Raw genomic sequence first — 26,446 nt, 5'->3', positions numbered from 1 at the left:
GCTCTTTCCTCAGTTGCGGTCGTCGCTCTTTTCTTCTACGTCTATCTACAGTCATGCCTTCCATACATGAGCAAGGTGCCTTAGCGCGTCGTATTTATTGACTAAAGGCTTACTCCAACTCAATCAAAAACAACCGCCATCCTCTTATTCGACTGTCCCATTTTCATCTCCCTAACCATCTCCCCGACATCCTCCAGCCCCTTCCTCACCTCAATGCGCGGCACAATCCCATGCTCCGCTGTAAACCGCACAGCCTTGCCCATCCTCGCCGGCGTCCCCGTACTATCCGCCCTAACAACATACGACCCAATCGCCAAATCAAAGCTCGACAATTCCAACGGCTTCGGACTAATTCCCACCACCATAAGTACACCCCCTGGCCTAATAATCCCAGGGGCAGATTTGTATGCTGCCGGGGCACCGCTAAAGACTGCGGCTGCGTGCACGCCGCCACTGGTTAAGGTTTTGATGTCCGAGGCGTAGGTGGACGAGTGCGTTGCTGTGTTGAATGTGACGTCTGCGCCTTGAGATTTGCATGCTTCGAGGGCTTTGTCGTTGATGTCGAGGGCGAGCACCTTGTAGCCCATTGCTTTTGCGTATTGCACGGCGAGCTGGCCAAGGCCACCGGCGCCGATTGCTGCGAACCATTGGTTTGGGCGGAGGGTGCACGAGTCCACGGCGTGGAAGGCTGTCCCCGTATCAGTGCATCACGGCCATATCATGCTGGGTCCTTTAATAAGAAAAGTAGTGTACCTGTAATCCCCGCACAAAACACCGCCGAACTCCTCTTCGGATCCAACTCCCTTGGCAGGGCAATAACATTCTGCCAATCGACCGCCGCATACTCTTGAAAGAACCCAAAGTCCCCTCCGCCCCTCCCAAACCCCGCGACAGCGGGGTTCCCCTGTGTACAATGCATATTATGTACACCGCACCCCTCACACTCAAAGCAACACCCGTTGATATAGAGAAAACCCACGGGATCGCCCACATGGAATCCCCTATCCGCAACGTCTGCTCCAAGCGCAGCGACGTAGCCTGCGCCCTCGTGCCCGAGGGTGAAGGGCTTGGTCAGGTCCGTTTGGGCGATGGCCATCAAGTCCGAGTGGCAGAGGGAGGCGGAGGCGAGCTTGATGAGGAGTTGGTGTGGGGCGGGGGACGGGGTAGGGATGTTGTTCACCACGACTTTTTGCTGCGTCGGGTCCCATTGGGCAGCTTTTATTGTTTTGGGGATGGCGGATTGGGTCATTTTCGTGGTTGTGTTGTCACAGGTGGACTTGGTGTATACTGAGTGAGGAACTTGGTGGTTGGTACACTTGTAGAGCTGTGGTGGGGTTGATATAACTATGATTGAGGTGGAAAATGCGGGCATGTTTCGGTAATCATTTTCCTGCTTCTTCCTGTTCAGTTTCCAAGTCAGGCCCTGGCAGGCACTGTATGTTCAGCCATCGCAGTACGGAGTAACAGAATCGATAGCCGTTTCTACGCAAGACGCTCGCCCATCATGACCGCTCCCACCACCCTCCTCAGCATGCTTCTTGCTCCAGCACTCCAGGTAATCACACCTCGGCCAAAACACCCTCAAGAATAAACACCACCTCAAACCCTCCGCATCACATCCTCCAACTCCTGCACATTCCCCTTGCCATCATCTTCCTCCTCCCCCTCCCCCTTTTCCTGCTTACCGCCCTGCAACCTCCTCGCAACATTAAGATGCGTAAACCGCCCCATATTCGGCACAAAACAGCTCGACACAATCAGCACAACACTAAACGGAACCGTGCAGAAAAACACAATCCGGAAGCTTCTCGAGTACGCTACTTTCATCGCCGCGCTCGCCGCCGCAACAATGCCATCATTAATCCCCGGGACGGCGTCAAGACTCGACGAGGATGTCCCGGATGACGCGGACAGTGCAGACAGTAAAGCCGCGAGGGATGACTCGGGGAGACCGGCAGATGTTGCGGCGGGCCCGACGTATGCGGGGATGTTCTTCTGCAGTTCGTTGTCCAGAACAGAGACGTAGACGGCTTGGGCGATTGCGCCGCCGAGGGCGCGGAGGGAGCCCAGGACGCCCGTTGCGAGGCCGATGTCTTGCGGTTCCACGACGAGGGTTACGCCGGGGAAGGTGATGTTTTCGATGTAGCCGACCGCTAAAATAATTGTCAGACCAGACCAGACCAGCCAGCCCTCTTTCGATCGAGGAAAAGAGGAGGGAGGGGGTAGAACAAACCAATACACCCCAAAACCCCCAACGCAATCGTCATCTCCCACGTATCCGGGCCTAGCGCACTGAGCGGGGTGATAAACGATATAGCCAGGCATGACGCAATGATGCACTGGTACTTGACCCCCGGGAGAAACCCCAGCGCCATCCCGCCCATGATCTGCCCGAGGAGAATGCCTCCACCGACGACGGAGCTCTGCAGGCCGACCTGGATGGAGTCGGTCGTGTAGATTGAAGAGATGATTGTTGGCCATAATACTGTAAAGGAGTAGTAGACCATTGAGGCGACGGCGGCGTTGACGACAATGGCGACGAAGCCGGCGTGCTTGAAGAGGCGCGGGGGCATGAAGGGGCGGGTTTTGCAGATGAAGCCTTCTATCATTCTGTTAGTGGGTGTAAAGAGGGGCTGTGGGAGAGGGTATACCGTAGAGGATAAAAGCGGCTATTGTAACGAGACCGAGTAGGATTGTGCACAGGGTTGGAGCGCTCACCCAGGGGTACGTTGTCCCTCCCCACGAGAGCCCAATGAGGAAGAGAACACACCCCGCGACGAAGAGGAAGATGCCAACAAAGTCCAGCTCCTTGAACATCTGCCACTTTGTCTGACCCCCCACATGCAGCTGCGCGTACTTGGGCGGATGATACAGAAAGTGATACAGTCCCGTCGCAATCACCGCCAGAATCAGCCCGATATAATAACTCCAGCGCCACCCCTGCTCCGTATTCTGAATAAGCAGCCTCGCAATGACAGGCCCAAACACCGCAAAGGGCAGTGACGACATGAACACAATCGTCACAATCACCCCGCGGTACTTATTCGGGACGAGCTCACCCAGGATAATCCCAAACGAGAGCTGACCCGCAGCCGCGATGCCATTAAAGACGTTGGCGCCGATGAGCATCTCGACGTAGGTCGCGCGCGCGCCCATGATGCATCCGATTATGGACAGGACCATTGACCCCTGGACAATCCACTTGCGGCCAAAGATGTCGGAGAGGCGCCCGATGAGGAGGAACCCCACGCAGCTGGAGAGTGTCCATACGGTCGCGACCCAGTTGATGTTGGGCGAGTTGCCGAGTTCGGCGTTGATGAGGGTCAGTGTGTTGGCGGGGAGGACCCAGCCCATGTAGGCGACGATGGAGCCGAGACATTGGGCCTGAGTATGTTAGTAAAGTTGTTGCAGAGGAGTTGTTGTTATACGTACCAGGACTGTTCCGAGGAAGGGCAGGCTCCTAAAGTAGCCCTTGGGCATGTCTTGCATCTCACCCCCGATAGCATCAGCATCGATGTAGTCGACAGTGCCATCAGTGTGCACCACTGCCCTGGGGCCATGAGCATCGGAAGCTCCTGCTTCAACTTGAGCCATGATGTATGTGATCGTGTAAGCAGCCTCTTACTTCCTCCTCCATCAAGGAGGGCTTACGATGCTTTTATCACTTGCAAAAACTCTAAAGTGTATATCATAAAACATTATTGTGCCATGCAAGCTGACCGGATAACTTTACCCCGCCCTAAAAATGTAGCCTCATTGAACCAGAGAACCAGCTAACACGCCCACCCCCCATCAATCGAATACACACTACCAGTAATAAATGTAGACGCATCGCTCAACAAAAACGCAACCAAGTTCGCCACCTCCTCTGCAACCCCTGGCCTCCCCAATGCAGTCCCCGCTTCCAGCGCCGCATTCCCGCTCGTGGCGTAAGACTGCGCCAGCATGGGTGTTTGAATTGCTCCCCTACAGACGTTACTGACACAGATTCTGGCCCACAGTAAGAGTAGATGTGGTACTCACGGAGCAATGCAGTTAACTCTGATACCCTGTGTACTGCCAACCTCCTTGGCCGCAGACCGAGATAAGCCGATCACGCCGTGCTTACTGGCACAGTAGGCTGCATTGCGCGGGAATCCCATCAGTCCGGCGATACTCGCCGCGTTGACGACAGAGCCCTTATCAGCCAGGACTTTGAGCTCGGCGCGCATGCAGTGCATCAGGCCCTTCAGGTTGACGTCCATGATAAAGTCCCACTCGTCGCTGTCGGTTTCTTTGATCTAAATAGCGTTCATATCAGCCTGGATAAGCTAGAATGGAACAGACCATACCCCAGCAAGCCCAATCGACTTGCCAATAACACCCGCCAAATTCGCCGCGCCATCGATCCTCCCGGCCCATTGCACAGTCTGCTGGATCCAAGCCTCGACAGCGTCCGCCTGGCGGACGTCGACTTTTGTCGTGAGGACGTCGCCGTGGCCCGCGCCTTTGATTTCCTGTGCTACGGACTCGAGCGCCTCTTGTTGGAGATCTGCAATGGAGAGTTTGGCGCCGAGGGAGGCGAGGAGGAGCGCGGTTGCGCGGCCGATGCCCGAGGCGCCGCCGGTGAGGACGATTACTTTGTTGGAGAGGTCGATCATTCTGGTCTTGATGGGATGTTGAGTGTGGAGGGAGTTTGATTGTAGGGAGTGAATGGTTGCAAGGCTTCAATATATGGTTCTTTGAGATATACAAGAATGTGTAGATGTAGATCCCCCGGGAATGGATATCCATGCATCCATGTTGCATGCGGTATCGAGGACCTCAGCCGATCTCTCGCTCCACTTCAACATCGCCAATCCGTTGAACTTCCAAGCCTCCATCGAGAAGCGCCACGGAACAAAAATCACAACTTGGAAAAAACCGGATCCACCATCGTCACCAAAACCCTAACCCCGCGGTCCATATCCATAATCTTCCCCCCATCCGGCCCGAGAACCTCCCTCATCTCATCACTCTCCGCAAAAAGCCGGTAATCGTCCCAGGTCCGGAAATACATCTCCGAGCAGGCGTCCCACTGGAAATCCAAGAGCGCGGATCCCATCCGCGCCGCCTCGGCGTTTAGATTGTGGGCGCTGTGCACCTGCGTATACCCCTGAATCTTGGCGTCGTGGAAGATTTTCGAGGCAACGACGAGGGAGCCGTGGGTTTCGCGCCAGTAGGTGTTGAACTCGGTACTGCTCATTGTGGGGGCTTTGGTGAAGAAGCAGCTTACGCGGATTAGGGGGTTGGTTGGGGGTGGGAGGATTGAGGTTGTAGAGGGCATAGTGGGATGGATTTTGTATAGAATTTGCTTGCTGTTTGATGTAGGTATTGAAAATGGCGTTGAGTTTCTTGTGATGCTTTTTTGTGTCCTTTTATGTTCATGTTTTTGAGGCTGCGATGTCCACTGTCGGGTGTTCTTTTCCAGCACGAAGTCGATAGCCCTAACCAGCCGGATCGGATCTCAGCATATTTTACCAGAACATATCATCTCTGCCAAGCGCCATACAATGTCAAATGAATAAAATCTGACCCTGAATCTGAATCCGATCTATCACCATGCCCACCATGTATCTCTACGCCCTCGGCAGCCTCAGCCTCCTTTACTTCGCAATCCTCTCAATCTACCGGCTCTACCTGCACCCCCTCTCGAGTTTCCCCGGCCCCCGCCTCCGCGCCATCAGCTCCCTCCCCTCGATAGCCTCCCTCCTCCGCGGCCGGCTCGGCTTCGACACCAAAACCCTCCACGACAGATACGGCCCCGTCGTGCGCGTCTCCCCAAATGAACTCGCCTTCAACTCCGCGCAAGCCTGGGAAGACATCTACGGCTTCAAGACGCACGGCCGCGCAAACATGCACAAGGACCCAATCCACGTCGGCTCCGTCGACCCGCTCCCGCACGCGTCGACGCTGACAATGGCCGACGACGCGAACCACGCGAGGCAGCGACGCGCCCTGGCGCATTCGTTCTCGGAGAGGGCGCTCAAGGACCAGGAGTACATCATCCAGCATTACGTCGACATCCTCATCGCGAAACTCAGCGGGCTCGCGGCAAAGGGCGAAGAGTTTAACCTGGTAAACTGGCTCAACTTCACAACATTTGACATCATCGGCGACCTGGCCTTTGGCGAGCCCTTTGGGTGTCTGGACCTCGGGGCATTTCACTCGTGGGTCGCACTTATTTACCAGACGGTGAAGGTTGGGGCGCTCGAACAAGCGACGCGCCGCTTTGCGCCCGCCGGCTCGTTCACGCAGCGGGTCCTGCTCCACTGTATACCGGATTACCTGCGGCACCGCCGCCGGGAACACCTCCGGCTCAGCAAGGAGAAGGTCGAGCAGCGGCTGCGGAACGGACAGGGGGAGCACAAGGATTTTATATACTATATCCTGCGGCAGCGCGAGAAGTATGATTTGCACGATAACGAGATTATCTTGAACAGTGCGCTGTTTATCGTCGCGGGGAGCGAGACGACGGCGAATTTGCTGTCTGGGTTGTTTGCGCGGTTGCTCAGGCATGGGGATAAGATGGTCAAGTTGCAGGAGGAGGTGAGAGCGGCTTTCGCGTCTGAGAGGGAGATTACATACGCTCGTGCTGGGACAGCGGACCTGCCGTATCTAAACGCCTGTCTCGAAGAGGGCCTACGCATCCACCCGCCCCTCCCCATCGGCCTCCTCCGCACCGTCCCCGCCGCCGGCGACACAATCGACGGCCACTGGGTCCCCGGCGGAACATCCGTCTCCGTGGGCGGGTGGGCAGCCTCACATAACCCATTCAACTTTGTGGACTGCGACTCGTTCATCCCCGAGCGGTGGCTCGCCGGTACTGAGCAATCCAAGCCCTACGCAGCCGACATCAAAACAGGGATGCAGCCGTTCTCGCTGGGACCAAGGGGCTGTATTGGGAAGAACCTGTCGTACATGGAGATGCGGGTGATTTTGGCGCGGCTGGTGTGGAACTTTGAGTTTGTGAGTACGGATGGTGCGTGGCAGTGGGATCCGGCTGGGGAGATGAGGTTCATGAAGGCGTATACGACGTGGCAGAAGCCAGATTTGAATGTTAGGGTTGTGAAGGTGAAGAGGGAGGGGACTGATGGGAACTGGGGGAGGGTGGACAGGGGGTATGTGGTTAGGTCGCAGGCGGAGAGGATGAAGGATTGAGCTTGTAGTTGGTCGGACAAGTCTTTTGCTGTCTGTATCGTTTTGGGTCTATCAAATGAGAACTATGCTATACTAAAGTATCACCTTAGGGTATACTAAAAAGCTCTCTGCAAGACTCGAATAACACGCATATAAGCATCAAGTTTAATCCGATTACTATTAGGTAAATATCAGTAGCTTCTTCATTTCTTTGTCGTCCCCCTCTTTGCCTAATTGCTTTTCGAGGGGGACACGCAGAGAACAGACCCCCGGACATCATCTGCCTGAGCACACCCGCCGCTGCATCACACCCATTCCTCTGGCAAAGCATCGTCATCACGCAGTCGCACTATATCTAGTATCGAGCTATCCGAGCCAATTGAACCGTTCCCAAATTTACCATACCTTCAATCAATCACTCACAATGTCACTCACGCAACCCATCCACACCGAACGGCACATCCGCATCATCTGCATCGGCGCCGGCGCCTCGGGCCTTCTCTTCGCCTACAAGCTGCAGCGCAGCTTCAAGAACTTCTCTCTTGTCATCTACGAGAAGAATCCCGAGATTGCCGGGACGTGGTTTGAGAATCGGTATCCGGGGTACGTTCACCTTGCTTTTCCTCCCCTCCCATCAACCTTTGCTACCTCCCCTACATCTGTCTGGTTCGCAACTGATGAGTCTAGCTGCGCCTGCGACGTCCCCTCCCACAACTACACCTGGTCCTTCGAACCGAAACCCGACTGGTCAGGAACATACGCAAGCAGCGCGGAGATCTTCTCGTACTTCGACGCCTTTGCGCGTAAATACGGGCTGCGGCAGTACTGCCGGGTGAATCACCAGGTCGTACACGCGGCATGGAGCGCCGACACGAAGCAACATCCGCATGGCGGAGGATATGACGTCCGAGTTCGGGATCTCAAGAGTGGCCAAGAGTTCGTTGACACCTGCGATATCCTCATCAACGCGGGCGGGATCCTGAATTCGTGGCGGTGGCCGGCTATCCCAGGTATTGAGACATATAAAGGGACGCTGGTGCATACGGCGAATTGGGATGATGGGATTGTGCTTGAGGGGAGGTCTGTGGGGTTGATTGGGAATGGGTGAGTAAACTCTACCTACCTACTACCATTCGTCTTGGCTATCGTTGAGTAGTTCAATCTGGCTAACATCCCCAGCTCATCGGGCATCCAAGTCCTCCCCGCGATCCTCCCCCAAGTCCGCAAAGTGACAACCTTTATCCGCGAGCCAACCTGGGTCTCACCCGTAAAAGGCCTGGAACAGCACATCTTCACCGAGCAGGAAAAGCGCGCCTTCGCCGAGGACTCATCCCACCTAACCGAGTACCGCCGGGCCATCGAGAGCGGGATGAACGGGCAGTGGGCCATCTTCCTACAGCACACGGAAGGGCAACGCTCCACACGCGAGTACATGACGCAGCAGATGAAAGACAAACTGCGCAACCCTGCGCTGGAAGAAGCCCTAATCCCACAGTGGTCCGTCGGATGTCGCCGAATCACGCCGGGGGTCGGATACCTCGAGGCGCTGGGCCATGAAAAGACGCAAGTCGTCTACGGGAACATCGACGCAATCAGCGAAAGCGGATGCATCTGCGACGACGGGAACGAATACCCCGTCGATATACTCATCTGCGCAACGGGCTTCGACACCTCGTTCCGGCCGCGGTTCCCCATCATTGGGCCTAGTGGCAATAATCTACAGGATGACTGGCAGCGCGAGCCGCAGTCGTATCTCGGTATCGCGGCGGCGGGGATTCCGAATTATCTTACGTTCTTGGGCCCCAATAGTCCCGTGGGCAATGGGCCAGTTTTGTCTGCGGTTGAGGCGCAGGCGGATTACATGATGAAGCTGATTGACCGGTATCAGGCGACGAATGTGCGTGCGTTTGCGCCGCGCGCTGAAGCTGTTAGGGAGTTCATCGAGTTCAAGGATGAGCTTATGAAGCGGACTGTGTGGGCGGATGGTTGTCGGTCATGGTACAAGGCTGATGTGGACGGGCCCGTGACGGGGCTGTGGCCTGGCTCGACGCTGCATTATATCGAGGCAATGAGTGAGGTGCGGATGGACGATTGGGAGGTCGAGTATAAAGGGAATCGCTTTGCATGGTTGGGCAATGGGTATAGCCAGACCGAGATTGACGAGACGGCGGATTGGGCCTACTACATTCGGGACCATGATGACGGAGATTATCACAGTCGGAATAAGAGGTTGAGGATCTTGAACAAGTCGGGGACGAGAAAGCCAGAGGCTTCGGCTTTTACCGTGTTTCCCAGGATTTAGATCTGCAGAGGGGGAAAACATTAGCCTGCCTGATCCGGAGAACAAGACGTATATCAATCAGTCAACAACAGCATAGTACCAAGATAGCACAAACATAACATGTCAGAACTACGAGACTTTCCCCAGCTATTCCGCCTCGACGGCAAGGTCGCTGTCGTCACCGGCGGTGCGTAATCTCTCCATTTTCTATGAAAATAGCTGACATGAACAGGCTCTCGCGGTTTAGGCCTGCACACCGCAACTGCATTCCTGCTCGCCGGCGCACGGAAAGTCATCCTCGTGGCCCGCAAAGCCGAGGGCCCCCAGGGCCTGAACCAAGCAGTCGAAAGACTCAACGCGCTACCCAACATTCCCGGAACAGCAATCGGCCACGCCGCGGACCTGTCCAACCTCTCCGAAATCGAAAAACTCGTCCAACGCCTCAAATCCGAACCCCGGGTCGACATCCTCGTCGCAAACGCCGCAGCAACATGGGGCGGCGCCTTTGAACCAACGCCTGATTCCGCGGTATCCAAGGTTCTTAATCTCAATGTCCGGAGCATTTTCAACCTCACACGCCTGCTCACTCCGCTCCTCGAACGGTCCGCAACACCAACCTCTCCGTCAAGAATTATCATCGTCGGCGCAATCGCTGGCCTCTCTGTCCCCGTCGTTGGCGAGCACGGGACGATCATGTATGCCGTCTCCAAGGCAGCTGCGCACCACCTCGCAACGAATCTGGCCGTTGAGCTGGGGCCGCGTGGGATCTGCTCGAATGCGGTGGCGCCCGGCTTCTTTCCTTCGAAGCTGGCGAACGGGCTGATTGAGCATCTTGGAGGTGCGGAGGCGATGGCCAGTGCCAATCCCAGGAGGAGGTTGGGTGTTCCGGAGGATATTGCTGGCGTCATGTTGTTTCTTTGTAGTGCTGCCGGCGCGTATGTTAATGGGGCTGTTATTCCTGTGGATGGCGGGAATCATTTGCAGAGTGGGACGTTTTCGAAGCTTTGATTGTCGATATAGATATCTAGAATGCAAGCAGCGCAGATAATTACATATTCAATCTCGTATTGGTTGTCAATTACAGCTTGGCCTTCGCCCCCGCCAGATTGATATACTCCCACGAGCAATCATCCTTCAGTTCGTCCTCCAACCCAAATTGCTTCTTCAACTCGAGCGCAATCTCATAATATCTCACATGCCGCGCCAGCACCTCCTTCGCCCCCTTCAACTGATCCCGTCCAACCTGATGCCGATGCGCTGCATCCGGCCCATCCGCCAGCCTCACAAACCGCGCATACGTCCACATCTCCGGCAGCGGCGTGTACTGCGTCAGCCCCTGCCCGCCGTACAACTGCATGCACTCGTCGATGATGCGTGCCACAGCAGCAGGGACGAGGATCTTGCTTTGCGCGATGACATAGCGGTCTTTCTTGCTGCCGTGGCCATCCTTGCGTTTCGAGTCGAGCGTATCCGCCGCACTAAATACCACAAGCCTCATCGCATCAAGCTCAAGCCGCATCTGAGCAATGCGCTCAATATTACTATCAAACTCCCCAATGAGTTTCCCCCTAGGCTTCTTCCGCTCGTCTGTCGCGCGCACAAGCGCAAGCTCATACGCCAGCTCACCCTGGCCGAGCAGCCGCATACAGTGATGGATCCGGCCTGGTCCGAGTCGTCCCTGCGCGATCTCGAATGCCCTCCCCTCGCCGAGGATCACGTTCGAGACGGGCACGCGCACGTTGGTGTAGATGTACTCGCCGTGTCCTTCGGGCGCACAATCGTAGCCCATAATCGAGAGGTTCTGGCGCATGGCGAGGCCCGGCGTGTCGGCGGGGACCAGGAGCATCGAATGTCGCCGACGGATGTCGGCGTTGGTGGGATCCGTGCAGCCCATGAGGATATACAGCCTAACGTCTGGATTCCACTTGGCGTTGCCAAAGAGTTTGCGTCCATTAATCACATACTCGTCTCCCTCGCGCCGGATCTCAATTCCGATGTTCGTCGCATCCGACGACGCAACGTCGGGCTCTGTCATCGAGTACGCGGAGCTGAATTCCCCGCGTAACAGCGGGGCAAGCCACTTTTCCTTCTGCGCGTCGTTGCAGTATTTCGCGAGGAGCTCGATATTCCCCGTCTCCGGCGCGTGACAGTTCATCGTCTGTGCCGCCCAGTATACGCGGCCCATGAGCTCCGCGCAGCACGCGTACTCGAGGTTCGTGAGGCCCGGGGATGATGGGAATTCGGGGGGGAGGAAAAGGTTCCAGAGGCCGGCGGCTTGGGCTTCGGTGCGGAGGTGGCGCATGAGTGGCGGTGTGCGCCAGCGGTTTTGGGCGAGTTGGGATTTCATGATGGATTGCGCGGGGATGCATTTTGTCTCGATGAATTCGTGGACGTGCTGAATGGTCTTTATGGCCGAGGGGCGCAGTTTCGAGAGTGTCCAAGTGGGGAAGCGGTTGAAGGGCGGTTGGCTGAGGTCGGGGTCTGGGGTAGTCATGGCTGGTTATTTTGAGAGTTGACCTGGATACCTTGATTGTGTTTAGAAGGAGATGAGCTCGAAGAATGGTTTCTTTTCAATGGCCCTCCTTTCTCCAGATAGGCCCGCGGATATTGATATCCAACCCCGCGGCCGAGCACCAACTCTTATAGCCTCGGCTTACCGGCCCTCACTCTGCGCTTCAACACGGCACAAATCAACATCCAATAACCACGCAAACATGACCCCAGAATTTGCCCCGGCATGGAGGAAGGTAAGCCGTCTCCTCGGCTCTTTTTATAACTACCAAGTCCGTCAAGCGCCTGACTAACAACCCCAGTTCATCGACGAATTCGGCGAATCCCCAGCGCTCTCCGGATCCCTCGCTGAAATTGAATCCGGCTGGCTCAAGATCCTCGAGAGACTCGTAGCGAAATATGAAATTCCCCCGCCTGATGATTCGGTGCAGACGGAGGATGTCACCCTGGAGAGTTTCTGGGTGAGGGTCTACACGCCTCCAGAAACCACCAAAAGAGACAGCAAAGCCAGCACCCCAAATGCGAAAGCGAAGCCAGCACCCGTGGGCATCTACTTGCACGGCGGCGGCTGGACAATGGGCAGCGTCGACCAAGAAGACGGGTTCTGCCGACTTGTGAGCAAATCGCACAACATGACAATCGTCAGCGTTTCTTATCGACTCGCGCCAGAGCACAAGTACCCCGCGGCACTCGACGACTGTGTCGACGCAACGATCTGGGCGTCGAAATATCTACACGCCTCATCCTTTATCCTCATCGGGGCCTCCGCAGGCGGGAACCTCGCCTTCGGAACGGCGCTCAAACTCCTCGACCGCCACTCGGATCTAGCCAAGAACCTCCTCAACGGCGTCGTCGCCCTCGTCCCCGTAACAGTCCACCCAGATGCCGTCCCCGCGTCCATCAAAGCAGCAGGTCTCTACAACAGCTACGAAGCAAACGCAACCGCAACCGTAAACACCGCATCGGCCATGGCATCCTTCTTCACCGCGTACGGTGCTCCCCGCGATGACAAGTATACATCGTGCCTGCTTCATCCGCGGCTGCGCGAGCTGAAGAAGGTATATATTGCCGAGTGTGGTGCGGATACGTTGCGCGATGATGCGAGACTCATGAGGAGGAAACTGGAACGGGAGGGGGTTCCAACCGTGTATGATGCGTATCCGGGGTTTCCGCATTATTCGTGGACGTTTCCGTCGAAGCATTTGGAGGAGCATCGCAATGTTTTCTTGGGGAGGGTCATGGAAGGGGTTAGGTGGGTCGGCGGGTTTAAGGCTGCGCAGCTATAGGAATCGTATCACAGCCGCCGGGGGGCTGTTGGTGGGTAGCCTTAGGGTAGTTCAGACAGAATGCACCATGTCAGTTTTCTATTGTCGCTGGTATTTCTGATAAGCTTCGCTCTGGTCTCCTAGATGTGTAGTTAGCATACATACTCTGCAGTAGATGCCGTAGTGGGAGCCCTGGAAAAGGATACCCGGCAGTTGGGGAGAAGACCTCCGAGCCGCATAGATAAATACACCTACACCTACACATACCATACCATGCACCCAAATCCTCATCCCACATACCATTTCACTGCACTGCACCATCATGCCCTCAGCAACAAGCAGACCTGTCCGCGTCGGCGGCGCCAGCGGCGGCTTCTCAGACCGCGTGCACGCAATCACCCAACTCGCCCAGCACGGCGAATGCGACATCATCGTTGGCGACTGGCTGTCCGAAATGACAATGACAGTACACGGCGTGGGCAAAGCGCGAAACAAGGCGCAGAAGTCCCAGGACGCGAAATCTCTCTCGCTGGAGGAGAGGGTCAAGACGGCCATGTTCGCAGAGAACTTCATCGACTGCTTCGAGCCTGCGATTCCGCACCTCTACAAGAATAAAGTCAAACTTGCTGTTAATGCGGGAGCATCGGATACGGAGATCTTGGCCGAGTGGGTGAAGAAGAAGTGCGAGGATGCCGGGTGTCCGATGAAAGTCGCCTGGATCGAGGGTGACGACGTCAGCGATAAAGTCGCGGAACTCGCCAAGCAAGGCGAGAAGTTTGAATCCCTCGTGCATGGGAGGAAGCTCGAGGAGTGGGGGTTTGAGCCCGTCTGCGCGCAGGCGTATCTGGGCGGGCTGGGGATCGCGGAGGCGCTGAGGCAGGGGGCGGACATCGTCATCTGCGGGCGTGTCGCCGATGCGTCTCCGGCGATTGGGGCGGCGGCGTGGTGGCATGGTTGGGGTGCGGAGCAGTTTGATGAGTTGGCTGGTGCGCTTGTTGCGGGGCATTTGATTGAGTGTGCGTCGTATGTGTGTGGAGGGTATTATTCGGCTTTTAAGGATTTATTGAAGGCTGGGAAGCATTTGAATGTGGGGTTTCCGATTGCGCACATTCATGCGAATGGGGAGACGCTGCTGACCAAGGAGGCGAATACGGGAGGGTGTATTACTGTCGGTTCAGTGACTTCGCAGCTCGTCTATGAGATTCAGGGGCCGTTGTACTACAACTCGGATGTCACGGCTCAGCTGGAGGGGATTCGCATGGAGCAGGTTGGAGAGGACCAGGTGCGCATTACTGGAGTCAAGGGGCTGCCTCCCCCACCGACAGCAAAAGTTGGGTATGTACATCACCTCGCTCCTGTATAGGTTACAAAGACTGACAAGCATAGAATCACCGCCCCAGCCGGCTACCAAGCCGAATACCACGTCTACCTGGTGGGCCTGGATATTGAAGAAAAAGCCAAATACACCGAAGACCAGATCCGCGAAGCGCTGGGCCCCGAACTGCTCAGGAAATTCTCCCTGCTCAAATTCCACGTCAACGGCTCGTCCCCCATCGACGCACGCAACCAGGACCTCGCCACCGTCGACTTTCGCATCTTCGCCCAGTCCCCCGACAGAGATCTCCTCCGCATGAGCAACCCGGACGGCTTCTTTCGCCGGGCAATGGTCACCTTCCTCGAGGGCGTCCCCGGCGCATCACTGGGCAACGACATGCGGCAGGCAGAGGGCAAGCCCTACTACAGATACTGGCCGGCTCTCCTACCGCAGTCTGCGATCCAGCAGCGCGTGCATTCCCTCTACGATAATAATGCCATAATCGACATCCCCACTCCAAAGATAACCCGTCAGTATCCTCGCCAACAACCCAGCTACGAAACAACCAACCCCGTCGACCTGTCCACCTTCGGCGAGACCGTGCGCGCACCACTCGGCTACATCGTGCTCGGCCGCGGCGGCGACAAAGCATCCGACTGCAACAACGGCTTCTTCGTGCGCCACGACGAGGAGTGGGACTGGCTCAGGAGTTTCCTCACGATCCCGAAAATCATCGAGCTGCTGGGGCCCGAAGAGTACAAGGGGAAGCCGATCGATCGGTTCGAGATCCCGGCGTTGCGCACGGTGCATTTTTTGCTCAAGGATCATATGCAGGGCGAGTATAACGCGTGCTCGAGTTATGATACGCTGGGGAAGAATTGTATGGAGTATCTCAGGGCGAAGACGGTGGATTTGCCCAAGAGGTTTCTAGATAGAGGGAGAGTGTAGTATTATCCATTAGAATGTCGATATATAGATATAAATATATCCGTATGCTGGCTTAAGAACGCACCATTTGCTGGCGGTAATCCCACCTGATGTGGTGATGAGATGAATGGTTGTGATAACCACTTGGCCCCCTTGCCACTCCGGTGCAAAATGGATTGCCCCAGGAGCCCCGGCATGCATCCATGCTGGCAGCCTGCCTTTCCCGCGTTGAAGCACGTCGGGTGTTTGGAGATACTATAGATACAGACCTTATTATTGGTGGAGGCAACCCCTGTGCCCAGCTCCGGTCTCCCAACACACATCGTAGCTCCGGAAGTGCTTATCCAGTGCAAGAGAAGGGATGGAAAAGGACTCCCGACTACCCAACGACTACGTACGGGTCCAGATACACCTATATAGACTTTGAGTAGTGGGGCCAGTCGTCCCATTATGGCAACTTGGAAGTACCCCAGACTTGCCCAGATCCAATTTTCAGTCAATTCGAGCCCAACCATGTCTACCGAGAAACCAGAAGCGGTGCACGATGAAGAGAGCAGCGCCGCAGCCCCGATAACCGCCGAGGGGGGCAGCACGATGCCGCACCTGACCCCGAGAACAATCATGGCCATCATTGTACGCCCTCGGCCCACCCAATCCAAACCACTTCCCCTTACTCCAGACTAACCACCACAGTCAATCTGCCTCCTCTACAACTCGTACCTCTTCACCCAACTCATGCCCGCCGTGATCCTCTCAAGCATAAACGCCGACCTGGGCCCCGAACCCAACTACCCCTGGATCACAATCTGCTGGAACCTCGGCGCCGCTGTCATTGTCACCATTGGCGGGCGTCTCTCCGACATCTTCGGGCGGCGCTGGTTCCTCATTTCGGGAGCGGTATTTGGTGCAGTGGGCGCAGTCGTTGGAGCGACGGGGCAGTCGATCTCGCAGATGATAGCCGCCGGTGTACTCATGGGGATTGGAGGTGGGTTTGGTGAGACGCTTTTTGCGAGTGTTCAGGAGATTGTGCCGAATCGGTATCGGTTGTTTATTTTGGGTGCGCATCTTGCCTTTCAGCCGTCCACCGTCAATGGAGTCTGCTAACTGCGCTAGGTTGTGTCGAGATATCCAACATTCCCGCAATGCTGAGCCCTATGATCGGGTACACCTTTATCAGCCATACAAAGCTAGGCTGGAGAGCGTGCTACTGGTGGATGTTCGCATTCGAGACACTCACAGCCATCGCGCTGTTTATCTTCTATCGGCCACCTTCGTTCAAGACGAAGCACCGCGAGGATCAAAAGACCAAACGGCAGCTTCTTGCTGCACTGGATTATGTTGGACTGCTGCTGTTCCTCGCTGGATGTATTTTGCTTCTTTTGGGGCTGAATTGGGTGAGTTGTACAGACATTGTCAATGAGCGCTGGATACGATCGAGTGCTAATGATCTGAGTAGGGCGGGCGCAACTTCGCGTGGAAAAGTGTGGGGGTTATCCTGCCCATTGTCCTGTCCGTGGTTCACTTTGTCGCTCTGGGGTTCTGGGAAGTATATGCCAAACTCGAATATCCCATTCTGCCCCCCAGGCTGTTTCGGAAGTGGCGCGAGTACGTTTGGCTCCAACCTCGCATTATTCTTCTAAAAAACTCACCATCAACAGCTTCACTTCTCTCATCGCCATGACCTTTGTCGGCGGAATGCTCTACTACAGCATGAACATGTACGTCCCACCCGCAAGACCCTCGCACCCACTCCACCTACACAAGAATCTAACCACCACCAAAACTAGCCTCTGGCCCCGCCAATCCGCCCTGCTGTACGTTCCCCCAGGCGACTCCACCCTGCAAGGTGTCTACGCGAACATGTTCTCCTTCGGCACGATTCTAGCCGGGATATTCGTGCTCACAATCGTCCCCCGGCTCGGCCACGAGCGTTGGCAGCTGATTGGATTCCTGGTCGTGCAGACGGGGATGATTGGGTCGATGGGATCTGTTGGGAAGGACGACAAGGCGCAGGCGATTGCGACGATTATCATCGTAGCGGCGTCGGTCACCCCACCGCAGTATTTGGCTTTTGGGATGATTTCGTTGGGACTCGAGAGTCAGGAAGATATGTAAGTGTTATTTTATCTAGGGGTTCGGTCTCTGGGTGACCACATGCTAACCATGTGCAGTGGCATCAGCCAAGGCCTCTTATGCACATTCAGACTGATCGGCGGCGCCATTGCAACGGCAATCTACACGGCAATCCAGTCGAACCGGTATAATGCCCTTATTGGCGACCGGGTGCGTGACGCAGCTAGTCGATCTGGTTTCACAGGCGACATCTCTGGACTACTGGCCGCTGCACAGACGAATACAGAGGCTGCGTATCAGAGTGTGGCCGGAATCACAGACAGGAGCATACAAGCTGTGAGCGAAGCCTCCAAGGTCGTCAGCGCAGAGTCGTACCAGCTCGTCTACGAGGTGGCAGTTGCGTTTGGAGGCCTAGCCATTCTGGTTGCGCTTACAACGCGGGATATCGACAAGAGGAAGAAGACAAGCGCATGTGCGGTTCAGTTGGAGAATGATACTTTAAAGTAGAGTAGTGAGTTGCATACAATCTATAACTTCGCGCTCTGGGTTCCCTTGTCCTCCAACTCTCTGATTACTCGCCCCGCCAGTTCCGCACATGGGTACATCGCCCTCCCTAACTCACGAGCCTTTGTGCTCGTCGCCTGGCGCGCTGCATACCGGGCCGCAATACCCTGGTATATGATGCTCAGCCTGAAAAGGCAGAATGCTTCAGCCCAGCGCAGGTCTGGGGCAGGGTTCCAGCCTGCTTCCTCGGCGTACCAGGCCACGCACTGGGCTACCGAGGGTAGACCGTCTATATGCGCTGTGCCGGATGGAAGCCCGATTTCACGTGCGGCACGCGGAGACAACCCATTGACCGTCCACGGATGCACGACATTTGCGATATCCGCTAGCGGATGGCCGATTGTAGACATTTCCCAGCTGTAGCAACGTAGTCAGCTTCCATATCTTCACAAATTCCCGCGCAGGCTGTTCAGTGGCAGTGACAGGGACATACTCAAGAATCCCAATAATCCTCGGCTCCGTCTTATGGAAGACGAGGTTATCAATCTTGAAGTCCCCATGGATCAGAGACGCTCGGTCCGTCGGCTGATATCGCTCATCAGAGAAGAACGAAATCATCCTCTCTATCCCAGGGACATCACCAACAGCCTCCCCACTCTCAACATCAACGACGACCCCTTGTGCACGCGCAAGACCCCTCCATGTCTCCAGCTGCCGCTCATAGAACCCCCCGACCCTTCCGTACCCCTCCAACCCAACCGCCTGGGGATCAAGGCTATGGAACCGCGCAAGCGTCGTCATCGCCTCGCGCCACATCACCTTTCTTTCAATTGCACTAAGACTAGGGAAGGTCGCATCCTCGAAAATCCGCCCGTCCAGAAACTCCATAATATAGAACGGTGTCCCGAGGACGGAGGCATCCGTGCAGAGAGAGTATGTTCGCGGGACCGGGATGGAGGTTGCTTCTAGCGCTTTGAGGATGCGGTATTCCCGCTCGACTTTGTGTGCGCTTGCTGAGACGAGCTTTCCCGGGGGTTTCTTGCGCAACACATATTTTGCGTTTGTGGAGGAGGTCAGGAGGTAGGTTGGGTTGGATTGGCCGAAGCCGAACTGTGTAGCGGGGTTATTACTGGGTAATTGAGTGGTGGAGTGGGGAGAGGGGTGGTGAAGACGTACCTGGGCAAGGGTTATTGGGGTCTGGATTTGGGGGACGTGCGAGGTCAGGTAGTTTGTGAGCGAGGCAATGTCGATTGGTTGGCGGAGGGGGCCTGCCATGGTGATTTCGTTCTGTGTCTCTCTTACAGTAGTTGTGACAGTTCATTGAGATAAAGTCATTGCTTTGTTGTTATTTCTCTACGTTTACTCTAGTGAGAACGGAGCTGCTCGAAGAGCAATCCCGGAGATGGTCTGGATATCGTTTTCCAGCAGGGCATCATCAAACTCATCCAATCACAATGTACTCTATCTTCCTCTGTGAGAAGTTCACGGAATAATCCTCGCAGCCCTAAATCTCTCAAACGCAGTCCACCACGCCCCCTTGACATCCGTCTCCTCAACAGTCTCTCCCCAAGCCCCATGCATCTTGCTCATATCCAACTGCCGATCAAAATCAAACATGCCCATCAGAAACTGCGGCACAATACTCAGGCTCTTGTCATTTCCTACTCTTCCGCCCTTCAACCCATATTTCCTCGCGAGTTCGAACCACTCCTCGCGATGTTCGGCTACATACGCACTCGGATCGGGCCCGGGCCCATTCTCAGGCGCAATACCCTTGAGTCCAAAGAACTCACAGATAACCGGCCACTTGACAGCCCACGTACTCCACCGCGCGTTATCCGCAACGTTATACCGCTGCCCCGAAGTAATCTCAGGATGCAAACTCGCGTGAATCGCGTAGCGAGCAATGATATCCTGTCCACTATCATTCGACTTGATCCCCCAACTCTTCATGTTCCCCGGGAATACAACCTCGGCGCCGGCACCATTGATCTCGCGGCAGAGCGATAGATATAAAGCCAGCCACTGCGCCAGGCAGTAGGCGTTGTTGTTGGGGACGAAGCCGACGACAATATCCGGCATAACTTCGCAGTATGTCCAAAGTTTGTCCTGCGAGAGGGATTGCAGGAGGGAGATTTGCGGGTAGTAGAAGAGGTTGGATTTGTGGGGTTCCGGGATTGGGGGAAGGGATTCGGATAGTGGGAGGTTGGCACTGAAGGGGAATTCGTCGAGGAGGTGTACGCCGTAGGCCTGTGTCGTGTTAGCTGTTGCAGTGAGATGAGGATTATCTTGGGGGCGTACCTTGACGCCGGTCGGAAGAAGCACAAACTCAAGCTTCGCACTCAACTTATCCACAGCCGTGACGGCCCTCTTCAGTAACTCAACATTCACCCGGATTTCTTCCTGGGGGTCCGAGTTGAATATATATGCAAAGAAATACACATGGCTGACGGTATCGATGCTGGGCACTCGCTCACGCATGGTGTCCTCTAGAGTGGCCTGGTCACCTGCAAGAAGATCCAGTCCAGAGACAATATTCAGCTTCTTTGAGGCTGGCCATAGGGCATCTTCGGCGGATAGAGGTCGGTTCGTTAGTGCCGTCACCCGCTGGAACGTGTCTGGGGTTGGGTAGTCGCTTAAGAGGGCGTTGACGGCTGCCCACCCGGTAATTCCAGAGGCGCCGAAGACGAGGGCGTGGCGTTGGGCCATGGTATGCGTACGTTGAGAGATTTGGTATAATGCGTTGTCTGTGACATGTAGTAGAATACTACTATATACAGATGATTGTTCAATCTTAACCCAAGCCTCGCTTTTCGATTTCCGGGAGGTGCCTGTTGTTAACCGTGCGATTCTGGATTCCTCAGTGGCTGGCTGCCGATCGACGGCCCTAACATCTCATTTAATATGGCCTGTCTATTGATTCATGATATAGTAGTAAAATAACTTCCAACCAAGTACTGTTTTGACTAAAAGGCCCGAGTCCGAACATCGAACCCCCGTTCGAAATTTAGTCGTGTACACTACTAGACCCCTCGAACTTACCGGCCATTGCCAGCCTCGTCCCTAAATATCCAGCTGCGTTTCATCAGACGTAATAGTTTTTGCGGGAGCGTAACCGTCCTCCATAAGCAAAGGAATTAAGCGTAGGCGGCCAGAGGTCATGCTACAGAGCCCCAATAAGCAATCGATTCCTAGCAAGCGCGTGGAAAGTATTTGAATATACCAGTATTGCAAGCTCCCAAATCCAGCCCAGAATACCTCAAACCTAGACATCCCCCTTTAGAGGATCCGCCACCCAAGTCTCAAAATCAACGACCCCCGCCGTCCGCTCAAACGCCCACTCGCGTATCGCCTCTAAGTCGCGACACGTATGCACAACCCGCCCGTCCGCCTGCCACCGGTGATGCTCATCAGACCACACCCAGTGGATGGTCGAGACGTCGGATGAGCACATCAGGCTCTGTCGCAGGGACTCGAGGCAGTAGTCCAAGTATTGCCAGAATTTGGTCACTTCGTCCGGGTCGCTGGTGCTTAGGCCCATGTCGTGGCCCCAGGCTTTTTTGTGGAGATGGTGGTGTGCATCTGGTTAGGATAGGATTGTAGTAGATAAGAGGGAGGGCGGAGTAAAGAGCTTACTAGGCAATGAAGTTGATGGAAGATGTCAAGCTCGACAACGTATTGACCGGGCTCCGACGCTAGAGGGAGTGTATGGTTGACAAGTTGCGCTGCATCGGACTGGGGGATTTTAATAATTCCGTCTGTAGTTATTAATTGTTAACAGAGTCCAGTATGGACATGAGGGAGGTACGACCTACATTGTATAGATCCTCCCACGCTTCGTCGTAAACATCAGTTGGCGGCCCCATATATGGTATCCTCTCTTTACCAGAGCCACCCATGAAGGTCTGTGGTTTGTACTGAATAATGTGGTTTGCAGGTGCTGTTGTTAATTAGCATAAACTCTCGTCTCGGGCAAAGAGGAACGTACAAAATATGGGATTCGGGATACGGATGTCCTTAGACTTGGAAATGGTGTCAAACAGCCACAAAAGATTTATCAAGACACTGACTCCCAGCGTAGTATAGAGACAGTATTGGTACAAGCTGGTTTTGCGGCCCTTTTTCCTGAAGTCTCTCTGGGAGCTGGTGTCGAGCATGGACTCCTGTGCGCCATCGTCACCTACAGAAAGTTCATGATATTTGGCGGAGCTGACCATCTTGACGAAGCATCGAGGCTGGAGGAGAGATGCAGTCTTTCAAGAAGGATTGGAAGCAGAGGCGGGTGAGATGTGGAAGTAGTAAAGACCCCGGAGCGGGCGGGACGCATTGATATGTCAATCAATAGAGGGTTGTTGGAGGCTCGACTGCCTGATCTAACTCAGGCATAGAAGGCTTACGACAGATCATCTCGGGTGGCAGGGTTCTCCCTCGGATAAGGCGTAGTCTGTAGATCTTCTTCAGCTTACAAAGGTTCGTTGTGAATATTCAAAGCGTATCGGTGGATTCCATACGAATACGCCCACCTGCATATCTTGTCGCCGTACCCGGACCCCACTTAACCTAAGATACGATGACATGCGACAGTGACATGCATCTTGCCCTATTTATTGCCCAATAATGCTCGAAAGCCTCAAAGATGACTTGAGAGATGTCGATTCCGCCAGCGTATTCGGGGTCGTGACAACATCAAAGTAAGCTTACCCACCAACGTCATTCACCCGTAACATAGGCGGGATATAAAGTCGGCTTCAATCACCAGAAGGAAATATAACTCTAACAAGCATCTTCATCACACTCAACCATCAATCAACTGTCCGAGCTACCCTATCCTTCAAGATGCCACTCGAGAATTTGGGCCCACCACAGACCGGCGGCATCGGGGGGCTTGTACTCCGACGCTATCGAACCACGTTAGTCTCGGACCTTGCAACACTTCGGTCTCTAATACTGCCTGAAATCAAGGGCGTCCCGTATTCTTTAAGATCCTACGTGAGCATTACTATCTGACCGTTGAACACCTAACTACCCAAATGTCTGCCACCCGTGTTGAAAGAGAGCGAAAGGTTCAAGACCAGCAAACTGCTCAACTCCGGCCTCCGCAAATGACAAGTTATACCAATCATAATCCTGCGGTACATTGACATTACCCCCACTGATCAACGGATCAATCGCGTTCGCTTCTGCTTCACTTGCAGCTGTTCCAAAATCATTGTTGTTGTTAACATTAGTAGCCAAACCGGAGCTATGTTGAACTACTCCTGACAATGGTCCTTCTTCTGCAGGGTCATTCGCCATACTAGCAACGGGATGTGGCTGTTGACTTAAGTGCTCCGTCACCTGACAGTATCCTGCGGCGGACGTCTGCGGATTTTCGATGGCACTACTTGGTGCCGGAAGATGACCTGAATAAATGCACATTAGTCATGCAATAGTGGTTCTTCTCCATATAGCATGCTGTTGGAGGTGCCTGGTTCAGGTGACGTACTACTTTGAAGATTCGCCTGTTGCTGTAGATTTTGTGTTGAATGCTTCTGAAATTCTCCTTGCAGTGCAGTATGCAATATTTCCCACTATGATCCAATCATCAACAGCCTGTACAAAGCCAGACCCATCCATGAACGCAAAATGATATGAGAAGAGACCGGAAAACGCTTACCGGACGTTGCAACGCCCTCCAATAAACCCTATGACGATCAAGCAGATGCAATATTGATTCCACGGTGCTTAATCGGCAGCCCCGACCATTCCCATTCCTATTCTCATTGCCATTCCCACTGGCTTCGGTGCCGAATGTAATGACGTTTATTCCACTGCTTCTGTTCGGGCAGGAAATTTCCACGACAAGAAGAACGATTCCCGCGACAAACGCCGCATAGCCGACAAGAGGTGGTAGAAACGAAACATGACGCTGACCAGAGAGATACGGTTCTAATAAGCGACGTAGTAGATCAGCGTGTTTTGCAACAGTTGTTGCGCTTTGCCTCTGGTCAGCCGCGTCTAGTGTTTTCTCTGAGGTGTTTTCATTTGCGATGCCCGAGAATAAGGGCACGATCATTGAATGGATGCTGATTTGGCACTGGTGATACAGGGCGTCGTGCACGAGCAATAGGTCTTGATCTTGCGGTGTCCGAGCTTGGCTATCGTTACTCTCGTGATTGGAATCTGAATCGGAGCTCCTATAACGTTTTGCATCGTCGAAAAATGAGGTTGCCATTTGCGACAATGTCCGCCCTGACTGAAATCTTTCCGAGAATATAGAACCGATCTTATTGTCTTTGCACAGCAGTTGTACCTTTGCCCTGGCATGTAACGTCTTTATCAGTTGATGTTCGCCATGTCATCAGGGTAGCAAAATAGTTCTCTTCTCCCGACTTACCAGACACCCACCATTTTCATCAAGATCGCTGGAGCTGGTCCGGGTTTTGCTCCTGGTGTCAGAACACTAGCATTCCAATTTTCATCCATCATTTCGCCGAGCATTATCCTATATCCTTCCGATGGCGTGGGTCGAATTACCCCGGGAAGCGGCACCATGGCGACCTCCTGCCAGGAGGATTTGATATATGGTTCCGGCTCCATGACGATGCATGTCGACGTCCAGCAGGCCCAGAAGCATCGCCTGGCGAGCTCCGATTCAAGGCTCACATCATGGTCAAGCCCAACGATACCATTCGGAATCTTCTTGGTATACCCAAGAAGATGGCAGGCGCGATAGGCTAATGCTATTCAAAATTTGTTAATGTTATATTTCCCCACCAGGTACATGTTGCCAGCAATATGTGTTATTAGTGGTCGGCTGTAGGCCACAACGGGTAGAAACTCACCAAGACAGAGATTGCCCTGATAGGGCTGGCCGATACCGAACCAATAGTGTTGAAGGCACTCAAGCGCTTGAATGACCATAAGAGACGGGCTGTCCACGGCTGCAAGCATGGCTTCCTTGAATGCAGCTCTCGCCCATGGAAGCCCAGAGGCGTGATATATACTCAGGACTTTTAATTCAGTATGTTCTCCAATGAGGTCCTTTTCACTCTCTGGATCGCAGGGTTGAAGAAACCTGGAGATATTATGTTAAGCAAAAAAATTTACCCAGCAGAAAGCAAGAGTAGCATTGGACCACAGCAGAACCTACAGTGTTGCCAACGCCAGTAGGGCTCTAAGAAGAGCGCCATTAAGCTGTTGCTCTAGATATTGTTGAAATAAAACAGGTTTGTGGAATAGCAGAGGTGCATTATAGATGCGCGTGAAGTAAAGTTCCAGTAGGGAGAGACCGAGGGCAGTTGGAGGTAGAGGTGGCTGGTCTTGGTCTGGGGTATGTGTCGAGTGTGTTGCTTTTGCGATTGAGCTCATCGTCCGTAGCTGATGTGGATAGGACTAGGAAGATATCAAATCAGGAATCAGCCGAGGGACCCTCTCTGGTATCAAACTCCATGCGTCAACTTAGCGCATACATCGAGCAATACAGGCGTTCCTGTAGCTCGCACTACGGATGCATCATCCACCACAGTGTCGCTGTGAGGATGCGATATCCCTTCAAGATCATCATTAAAGTTAACGGCATTCGGGATGGCGCTTTGGCCCCGCGGCTCAATCCTCGAAGGCGATTCCTGTTGCAATAGAGATGACGGGTCGCTATAAGGCTGCGGAACGGGTGCTCGCCAAGGGCGAGTATGTTCCTGCGGGTGACTGCGTTCAGCTGCCCTTGCTGGAAGGTGAGCACGTTGTGAGCGTGGGCGTGGGCCCCGACGGTTCGGGGGCGAAGGATAGGAACACGTCGCGTCGACTCGCTGGCATCGAGCACACACGGGACGCTCACGGCCACACTTGAGCTGGAAAGGATTAATTATCAGCAAAAGAAACATATCTGGGTACGGAAATAACTAGAATTGTAATCACCTTCTGCGTACGGCATCGCAAACATGCAGTACTGGACGAGCGACTACCAGCGCTTGCTTGTCTCTGGCCTCTTTCTTGGGTTTCGGAGGCGTCCATAATCTGTCTGCATTGATAGCTTGAAGCTACTCGGTGCTATTCTGTCGCTGCTTATCGGACCGAACTACGAAATTCAAAGCGAGAGGATCTGCGGAGGTCCGTTCAATTTCGCCCAAGCAACTCCGCACCTGGTTCGGAGCTGACGTCAAGACATCACGAAGTTCGGGCCGAATCACATGTCCCTGCTATGAACTCATACAAAGTGGGCCATTTCTTCTAAACTGCAACCGTGGTACCACATTAAACCAAACAAAAGGAACTCAACAGCTCTAGAATCTCATTGCTCACCGGACTGCAGGAATCATTTTGTCTTTCGCTAGCTGTCTGCAAACCAGGGGTTTCAGGCTCTTACATAATTGAAGCTACCCGATCCGTACTGGAACGGAGGAATGTGCAGTACCGTTGCCACCACAATCAAAC

The 26,446-nt window shown here is 54.4% G+C and overlaps 15 protein-coding genes across 15 annotated transcripts; 6 read left to right on the top strand and 9 right to left on the bottom strand.

Annotated features, from left to right (window-relative positions):
- Positions 1 to 119: 119 nt before the first annotated feature.
- Positions 120 to 1,249, bottom strand: BJX68DRAFT_254962 (chaperonin 10-like protein; the record flags this gene model as incomplete). The annotated part of the gene is made up of 2 exons (XM_071042967.1): positions 120 to 688; positions 754 to 1,249. The coding sequence occupies 2 exons, from the start codon at positions 1,247 to 1,249 to the stop codon at positions 120 to 122; spliced, it is 1,065 nt and encodes a 354-aa protein (XP_070899853.1).
- Positions 1,250 to 1,599: 350 nt separating this feature from the next.
- BJX68DRAFT_275372 (trichothecene efflux pump) lies at positions 1,600 to 3,594 on the bottom strand (the record flags this gene model as incomplete). The annotated part of the gene is made up of 4 exons (XM_071047842.1): positions 1,600 to 2,153; positions 2,234 to 2,602; positions 2,652 to 3,384; positions 3,433 to 3,594. 4 exons carry the CDS (start codon positions 3,592 to 3,594, stop codon positions 1,600 to 1,602), a joined length of 1,818 nt encoding a protein of 605 aa, XP_070899852.1.
- A 179-nt stretch (positions 3,595 to 3,773) lies between these two features.
- On the bottom strand, positions 3,774 to 4,640 carry BJX68DRAFT_254960 (SDR family NAD(P)-dependent oxidoreductase; the record flags this gene model as incomplete). Its single annotated transcript, XM_071042966.1, has 3 exons — positions 3,774 to 3,990; positions 4,024 to 4,280; positions 4,332 to 4,640. The coding sequence occupies 3 exons, from the start codon at positions 4,638 to 4,640 to the stop codon at positions 3,774 to 3,776; spliced, it is 783 nt and encodes a 260-aa protein (XP_070899851.1).
- A 245-nt stretch (positions 4,641 to 4,885) lies between these two features.
- Positions 4,886 to 5,305, bottom strand: BJX68DRAFT_266317 (EthD domain-containing protein; the record flags this gene model as incomplete). The annotated part of the gene is made up of 1 exon (XM_071045473.1): positions 4,886 to 5,305. The coding sequence occupies one exon, from the start codon at positions 5,303 to 5,305 to the stop codon at positions 4,886 to 4,888; it is 420 nt and encodes a 139-aa protein (XP_070899850.1).
- A 284-nt stretch (positions 5,306 to 5,589) lies between these two features.
- Positions 5,590 to 7,179, top strand: BJX68DRAFT_254959 (cytochrome P450; the record flags this gene model as incomplete). The annotated part of the gene is made up of 1 exon (XM_071042965.1): positions 5,590 to 7,179. The coding sequence occupies one exon, from the start codon at positions 5,590 to 5,592 to the stop codon at positions 7,177 to 7,179; it is 1,590 nt and encodes a 529-aa protein (XP_070899849.1).
- Positions 7,180 to 7,582: 403 nt separating this feature from the next.
- Positions 7,583 to 9,460, top strand: BJX68DRAFT_254958 (flavin-containing monooxygenase; the record flags this gene model as incomplete). Its single annotated transcript, XM_071042964.1, has 3 exons — positions 7,583 to 7,761; positions 7,846 to 8,262; positions 8,338 to 9,460. 3 exons carry the CDS (start codon positions 7,583 to 7,585, stop codon positions 9,458 to 9,460), a joined length of 1,719 nt encoding a protein of 572 aa, XP_070899848.1.
- Positions 9,461 to 9,559: 99 nt separating this feature from the next.
- On the top strand, positions 9,560 to 10,447 carry BJX68DRAFT_266314 (uncharacterized protein; the record flags this gene model as incomplete). The annotated part of the gene is made up of 2 exons (XM_071045472.1): positions 9,560 to 9,626; positions 9,672 to 10,447. 2 exons carry the CDS (start codon positions 9,560 to 9,562, stop codon positions 10,445 to 10,447), a joined length of 843 nt encoding a protein of 280 aa, XP_070899847.1.
- Positions 10,448 to 10,517: 70 nt separating this feature from the next.
- Positions 10,518 to 11,933, bottom strand: BJX68DRAFT_275371 (acyl-CoA dehydrogenase/oxidase; the record flags this gene model as incomplete). The annotated part of the gene is made up of 1 exon (XM_071047841.1): positions 10,518 to 11,933. One exon carries the CDS (start codon positions 11,931 to 11,933, stop codon positions 10,518 to 10,520), a length of 1,416 nt encoding a protein of 471 aa, XP_070899846.1.
- Positions 11,934 to 12,153: 220 nt separating this feature from the next.
- BJX68DRAFT_254955 (alpha/beta hydrolase) lies at positions 12,154 to 13,236 on the top strand (the record flags this gene model as incomplete). Its single annotated transcript, XM_071042963.1, has 2 exons — positions 12,154 to 12,186; positions 12,253 to 13,236. The coding sequence occupies 2 exons, from the start codon at positions 12,154 to 12,156 to the stop codon at positions 13,234 to 13,236; spliced, it is 1,017 nt and encodes a 338-aa protein (XP_070899845.1).
- Positions 13,237 to 13,537: 301 nt separating this feature from the next.
- On the top strand, positions 13,538 to 15,478 carry BJX68DRAFT_275370 (acyclic terpene utilization AtuA family protein; the record flags this gene model as incomplete). The annotated part of the gene is made up of 2 exons (XM_071047840.1): positions 13,538 to 14,550; positions 14,602 to 15,478. The coding sequence occupies 2 exons, from the start codon at positions 13,538 to 13,540 to the stop codon at positions 15,476 to 15,478; spliced, it is 1,890 nt and encodes a 629-aa protein (XP_070899844.1).
- Positions 15,479 to 15,970: 492 nt separating this feature from the next.
- Positions 15,971 to 18,037, top strand: BJX68DRAFT_254953 (fungal trichothecene efflux pump; the record flags this gene model as incomplete). Its single annotated transcript, XM_071042962.1, has 7 exons — positions 15,971 to 16,090; positions 16,151 to 16,514; positions 16,571 to 16,851; positions 16,914 to 17,062; positions 17,116 to 17,175; positions 17,245 to 17,568; positions 17,629 to 18,037. The coding sequence occupies 7 exons, from the start codon at positions 15,971 to 15,973 to the stop codon at positions 18,035 to 18,037; spliced, it is 1,707 nt and encodes a 568-aa protein (XP_070899843.1).
- Positions 18,038 to 18,057: 20 nt separating this feature from the next.
- BJX68DRAFT_254952 (phosphotransferase family protein) lies at positions 18,058 to 19,309 on the bottom strand (the record flags this gene model as incomplete). Its single annotated transcript, XM_071042961.1, has 3 exons — positions 18,058 to 18,451; positions 18,528 to 19,144; positions 19,211 to 19,309. 3 exons carry the CDS (start codon positions 19,307 to 19,309, stop codon positions 18,058 to 18,060), a joined length of 1,110 nt encoding a protein of 369 aa, XP_070899842.1.
- Positions 19,310 to 19,516: 207 nt separating this feature from the next.
- BJX68DRAFT_254951 (SDR family oxidoreductase) lies at positions 19,517 to 20,743 on the bottom strand (the record flags this gene model as incomplete). Its single annotated transcript, XM_071042960.1, has 2 exons — positions 19,517 to 20,284; positions 20,336 to 20,743. The coding sequence occupies 2 exons, from the start codon at positions 20,741 to 20,743 to the stop codon at positions 19,517 to 19,519; spliced, it is 1,176 nt and encodes a 391-aa protein (XP_070899841.1).
- A 556-nt stretch (positions 20,744 to 21,299) lies between these two features.
- Positions 21,300 to 22,251, bottom strand: BJX68DRAFT_266307 (oxidase ustYa family protein; the record flags this gene model as incomplete). The annotated part of the gene is made up of 4 exons (XM_071045471.1): positions 21,300 to 21,616; positions 21,718 to 21,769; positions 21,850 to 21,974; positions 22,023 to 22,251. The coding sequence occupies 4 exons, from the start codon at positions 22,249 to 22,251 to the stop codon at positions 21,300 to 21,302; spliced, it is 723 nt and encodes a 240-aa protein (XP_070899840.1).
- Positions 22,252 to 23,023: 772 nt separating this feature from the next.
- Positions 23,024 to 26,310, bottom strand: BJX68DRAFT_236254 (uncharacterized protein). The gene is made up of 8 exons (XM_071039980.1): positions 25,931 to 26,310; positions 25,486 to 25,863; positions 25,167 to 25,408; positions 24,859 to 25,091; positions 24,411 to 24,756; positions 23,691 to 24,333; positions 23,520 to 23,604; positions 23,024 to 23,436 (listed from the first exon to the last, which is right to left on the bottom strand). Exons 1-8 carry the CDS (start codon positions 26,024 to 26,026, stop codon positions 23,057 to 23,059), a joined length of 2,403 nt encoding a protein of 800 aa, XP_070899839.1. The 5' UTR covers positions 26,027 to 26,310; the 3' UTR covers positions 23,024 to 23,056.
- Positions 26,311 to 26,446: the final 136 nt, after the last annotated feature.

Source organism: Aspergillus pseudodeflectus (assembly GCF_044049435.1).
Source record: "Aspergillus pseudodeflectus strain CBS 756.74 chromosome Unknown BJX68scaffold_18, whole genome shotgun sequence".
Taxonomy (NCBI): Eukaryota; Fungi; Ascomycota; class Eurotiomycetes; order Eurotiales; family Aspergillaceae; genus Aspergillus; species Aspergillus pseudodeflectus.
The sequence above is the reverse complement of the archived record's forward strand: the minus strand, read 5'-3'. Positions and strand labels throughout refer to the sequence as shown.

Coding starts and splice junctions, on each gene's coding strand:
- BJX68DRAFT_236254 (XM_071039980.1), bottom strand. CDS start 26,026: ATGGACGCCTCCGAAACCCAAGAAAGAGGCCAGAGACAAGCAAGCGCT. Junction 25,409..25,485: donor GAACGCCTGTATTGCTCGAT/GTATGCGCTAAG, acceptor ATATCTTCCTAG/TCCTATCCACATCAGCTACG. Junction 24,334..24,410: donor ATGAAAATGGTGGGTGTCTG/GTAAGTCGGGAG, acceptor GTTACATGCCAG/GGCAAAGGTACAACTGCTGT.